This window comes from Phragmites australis, chromosome 8 (genome assembly GCF_958298935.1).
Source record: "Phragmites australis chromosome 8, lpPhrAust1.1, whole genome shotgun sequence".
Lineage (NCBI taxonomy): Eukaryota > Viridiplantae > Streptophyta > Magnoliopsida > Poales > Poaceae > Phragmites > Phragmites australis.
In genome coordinates, this window is record NC_084928.1 from 25,414,946 (window position 1) to 25,420,170 (window position 5,225).

The 5,225-nt window shown below is 49.6% G+C and overlaps 2 protein-coding genes across 2 annotated transcripts; one reads left to right on the top strand and one right to left on the bottom strand.

Moving 5' to 3' along the window:
- Positions 1-964: 964 nt before the first annotated feature.
- Positions 965-1,823, bottom strand: LOC133925905 (uncharacterized). The gene has a single exon (XM_062371647.1). The coding sequence runs from the start codon at positions 1,488-1,490 to the stop codon at positions 1,167-1,169; it is 324 nt and encodes a 107-aa protein (XP_062227631.1). The 5' UTR covers positions 1,491-1,823; the 3' UTR covers positions 965-1,166.
- A 2,335-nt stretch (positions 1,824-4,158) lies between these two features.
- LOC133926045 (putative RING-H2 finger protein ATL69) lies at positions 4,159-4,935 on the top strand. Its single transcript, XM_062371780.1, has one exon. It carries the CDS (start codon positions 4,192-4,194, stop codon positions 4,930-4,932), a length of 741 nt encoding a protein of 246 aa, XP_062227764.1. The 5' UTR covers positions 4,159-4,191; the 3' UTR covers positions 4,933-4,935.
- Positions 4,936-5,225: the final 290 nt, after the last annotated feature.

A 5,225-nucleotide genomic window follows, 5' to 3' on the forward strand; every position in this document is an offset into this window, starting at 1 on the left:
AAGCGGAACTAAGCTACCGCACAACAAAAAATGTCAACCTGATGCGACTGTATGATAGATAACACTAATAGAAATCCCTTGAACACCGAACTCTTCCAAATTTCATTTACTATAACACCAACTACAGCAGATAAAGTATTTTGAGTGAAAATTGATCCAAAAGGATATGGAAAAGACAATGTTCTCATGTATATTTTGAGGTATTCCAAGAATTGTGCAGTTCTACTTCAGTAGATCAGTGCTGTTCAGAAACTCCAATTGGGCCATCGGTACGGGATCCAAAGGACTTTTCTCATAAACAAAGAACAAAGAGCTAAGCATCATGTTTCTAAGCAAAACCATCTCAGATATCTTGCCAGGCATGACTTAGTGATACTGGACATGTATTCTTTCACAAGAAAATTCCTCTTGAATGACCCATTAGAGTCATCGCCCATCACTAAAGCTTCCCAAAGTACGTACCTAAATAAGCGCCATCCTCAATTATTATTTTTAATTATCTAACGCTTACAGAATGATGAAAAAAATGTTGAAGCAACAGAGCTCGAGTCAAGCTAATCCGGGGAAAGCGAAGACGCTAATACCTTAAACCGTTGAGACTGCATCAGATAGGTACAACTACCTATCGCAATTAACTGAATGTAAGCTGCATTTTGTATTTTCTGCTGCCCTTTGCTGCTAGGACGAACACATTGCCACTGTCAGACTAAATCCCCATCAAACCAAGGGCTAAGCGCAGGCAAGGCAGCGCCTGAGTGATCTAATTTGGTAGGACTAGTACATTACCACTGCACAGATTTCAGTTTCAGTGTACGCATACTGATCGAGATACTGAATACGCTGCCACAACCTTCAGGGCCTTGCAGAGCACCACCGAACAGCATCAAGAAGGCAACGAAGTATCTCCAAAAAAATTACGATTCCCTCAAAATTCAGGTTTCAAGTTTCCAATCCACAATCAAGGTAAAACCAATCAATCTATCAATTTTGCATTTCTCATCTTGTTTTTCCCTTTCTTAACAACTCATTCCTATAATCAAGAGTACATAAAAGAAGAAACCAACAAACCAATCCAATGCAATGCAATCAAATCCAATGAGCCATTGGACGATGAAACGAGAACCCAGCCCATTCCATGGCCTCCTATTCAACTGTACAGTCAACGCCTATCTGAACTCCTTCCGGAGCGAGTATCTGGCCGCCCTCCCCACCGCACCACCAGCAACCCCATCCTGCACCGTCACCGCTGGCAGCACCGCCCCGGGCTTCGCCAACTCCGCAGGTGGCGGCGAGCTCTCCTGTCGCAGCGGTGCTTCAGCGGCAGCAGTGCTCATCGCAATCAGATTGGTGATGTCCCGGAGCGGCACCCGCCCCACCCACCGCGGCCTGCCCGGCCGCTTCTTCAGCCCGCAGCTCTTGACAGCATAGCACTGCCGCCGAGAGACCACGGCGGACGGAGGAGGAGCCTCGTTCTCCTTGCCGGCAGCCATCGCGGGCACGAGCGGCGGGCGCTCTTGGGGGCTTGGCTTTCGGTGGTGCTCGGCGGCGAAGTTGGAGCTGGGATGGGAGTGGCCATGGGTATATGTAAGCTGCAGCCGATGCGGGAGCGAGCGGGGGGCGAATGGTTCCAAGATTTGAGTTTTTGGGGGAAAATTTTGGGTCCAGGGGAGGAGGGAGCTGACGAAATCGGCGGTGGCCGGTGGGTTTCGCTTCGCCGCTTTGGTTCGAACTACGGCCTTGCGGGCGAATCTTGGGAAACTTTGGCGAAAAGTTTGGAATCGGGGCGGGGCGGGGGAAGCGAGCGACGGCCGCTGGATTTTTTTTCGGGGCGGCAGCTCGGCGGAGGGAACTCGGAAATTTTCGCAGTTCGAGAGCACGTGAGCGTGTGACGGTGTGAGTGCGGGGAGGCGCGCGCAGCTGAATTGAATTGAGCAGTAGACGTGCAGCCGCTTCTGGCTTCTGGTGCGTTTTCGGACAAGTTCGGTTTGAACTTTGAAGCATGGCTGTTGTGTAAACGACAACGGAAAATGGTGTAGATGCCACCCGCGTAACGCTTAATATGAGATTTGCCATAAAGGAAGAAAACAAACAGATCGCAAATTTGCCACGCTCCGTCTGCCACTCCATTCAATTTCCGTCGCAAAGTTTTCAAATTCGCGTATTCTAAATCGCAAGTTGCAGGATCACAACGATTAGAATAGCAAAATTGTAGATGAACAATGCTATGAGTCTGCAGTAAAACAGTGTAGATGCAGTATAGTTCATACCAACTGTTGTAGAATATTTCACATGCACTATTCCATCGGGACCGTCCATCACAAAGTTGAATGGTCCGAAGAAGGTCTTAATGCACTATCACGAAGCCATGGCCGAGGGAGGAGCTGGCAGTTCTCCTCCAACCACAACCATTGGATCTTCTCCCACCACATATTTACATGTGCACAAAACAAGGGATGTCAATGAGTCGGGTCGGGTCTTGGTCGAGCAAAATTCCGCCCACCACGAAACCCGAAAGGCACATCCAAACCTGCACCCGTAATAGGAGACAGGGTGCAAATTTGCACCATAATGCACGCTCGTCGGGTTTTGGACAACCATCAAGTCCGCCTTAGATACACTTGGCGTGGTGGGATTGGGCCACTCGCCCATGTTGTCAAAGCCATCCTTGGGCCACTCGTGTAGGCTGCGGCAGGTGATGGTGAGCGATTGCAGTGGTGGGAGGTAGAATCGCGCCTTTGCGCTCATCGATCGCGAGGTCAGCAGCGGCGGTGGCGAGACGTGTTGGATCTGCACGCCTGTCCCCGGTGCCATTGCCGCATCCGGTGACGGCTCGACAGTCCCCCATGACGCGGACTAGAACTCCCACCCTGCACTGACGCCACCCCCAGCAGCTGCCAAGTCATCGTTAGGGGTAGCCATGGCCATGAATCGTACTCTCCGAGCAGTGAAGCTGAGTGATAACTCACCAAAAAGGTAGGATTTTTACACCGCTTCGAGGCTCAAAAATCCAAAAAAAAAGGGGGAAATTCGAACCTTACCTGCCCAAGATGAAACCCAGACTCAAATCTGGGCAAGGCACTAATATCCTAGGCGAATCGGGGCGCTTGAGGACGACCAAATCATGAAATCAATGCTAGGCAAGCACCGTCAGTCTGTCCTCTCGAGGAAGGAAGCTAAGGAGAAGGGAAGGGAGGAAGTGACCCAATTGGGTGAGGGTTTTCAGGAGGTGCTGAGCACTTGAATACATGGTTCTCGCGCACCCACGGGCGAAATCAAGAACATGGCCTCGACCCTCACTCTTTTCGGGCACTTAACCTGCCAGACATGTGGACAAAAAGTCTTGCACCTGAACTCGTAGCCACCGGGTGTAGAACCCGTGAGTACTCGAACCTATAGGCAGAATTGCCATCCCTACACAAAACACATCAAATTAACATTAGCATTTTTATTGTATTCCATGGTTTCTTGTACCATCATTTAAAAAAAATTCCAAACTCAATGCATGTTACAAGAAATTAGAGAGAGAGAGAGAGAGAGAGATAAGTTTGCTGGGATGTAGCATTTGCCTTCATCTTCTTTTTCCTCTCTCTTTTTTAAAAAATTTCTCATTTTTCTTACTCTCAATATGAAATGGATTTGAACTGCCTAAAGCAGTTTCAAATATTCATCCATATTTTTTAGAATTTATACAAATTGATACAAAAACTAAGTAATGTGCGGTTCCCGAGAATGGAACTGAATACCATTGGTACATATCTTCTTAAATTCAAAGGCGAGAAAATCCTAAAATAATCAGATGGTTGGTGAATACCAATCCCGTTAAAATTTTGATCATTTTACGTGACATTGAAAAAAATAATTTAGAACCCAAACGACCTCCAGATTCTATAAAAATAATTACGCGACATTGATTATGAATTTATGTGGAGTTTCGTCGGGTCATAAACTGGGAGCCAATAATAGGTACGCGAAGCATCATCACCTCTCGAAATGCCGCGTTCATCTACGTGCCAGCCATCTCCGGAGCTCAACCTACCTTTAATGGTATACAACACTGGCCTTTAGCCAACCTCCACGAAACAAATAATTAATGCAGAACACAAACAACTACCCGCGTCATTTCTGTCAAGTCCCTCCCGCTCTGTCAACTCTCCATCGCGGTGCTCCCCGGAACACGCGACGTCTGCGAAAATGCCTGGCACCTCGGCGTCCACGACGCTGCAGTACACGGGCATCGCCGCCTTCGTCGCCATCGTCCTCTACGCCGTCCTCTACTACAGCCGCTCCTTCAACTCCGTCTTGCTTACGCGCCGACACGACGCCAACGCCGATCTCACGACCGGCACTGGCGGCGACGCAGTCACCGCGCGCCCCGGCCCCGTTCAGGCGCTCGGCCTCGGCCCCGACGACGTCGCCGTGCTCCCGAAGTTCACGTACCACGCGGCCTCGCCGGACAGCCGTGGTAATGCAAATGCTCCGGCGGCGTCGGCCGCAGACTGCTGCGCGGTCTGCCTCGACGAGCTCCGCGAGGGCGCGGTGGTGCGCATGCTGCCGTCGTGCAAGCACTACTTCCACGCGGACTGCGTCGACGTGTGGCTTCTGTCGCATGCGACGTGCCCAGTGTGCCGAGGGAGCCCGGGCCCGGAGAAAGTCCTCCTGGGCGTTGCGTCCCTGTCGCCGCCGCTCCCACAGCTGCGCCGGTTCGGGGCGGCGGCGTCCGAGAGAGGCGAGACGTCGGGAGCGAAAGATGCCATTTCATCGAGGCCGCCGTCTCCAGTGAGGTCCCCAATGCGTTTTGAGCTTATGGTCACCATGGGCAATGGTAGTTCGGCAATGTCACCGTCGCCGACTCGGTCAAGGACGCCAGACGGTGGAATGTGCAGGACAAGATCACCTTCTCCGGTGACATTGGAACCACATTTTGATGTGTAGAGTTCGAGCCATCCACACTTAGCTTTTAGTTGTGTTTTCTTTTCTCTTTTGTGTGGTAGTTCTCATGCATTTTGTAACCTTTTGTAACCTTTTGTCCTTATTAATATAGTAGGGTTAATTATACATGCAATTCTATTTTTGCCAGATTTGAACTGTGCCTGCCAGTTCCCTACTTCAAAAAAAATGATATTGCATAGTTATTATTTTGACATGTGTGTAGCGAAAATGGTCATATTAGACTATAATTGAGATTTTGGTGATTAATGACAATATAGTTAATGTGATTAACATGT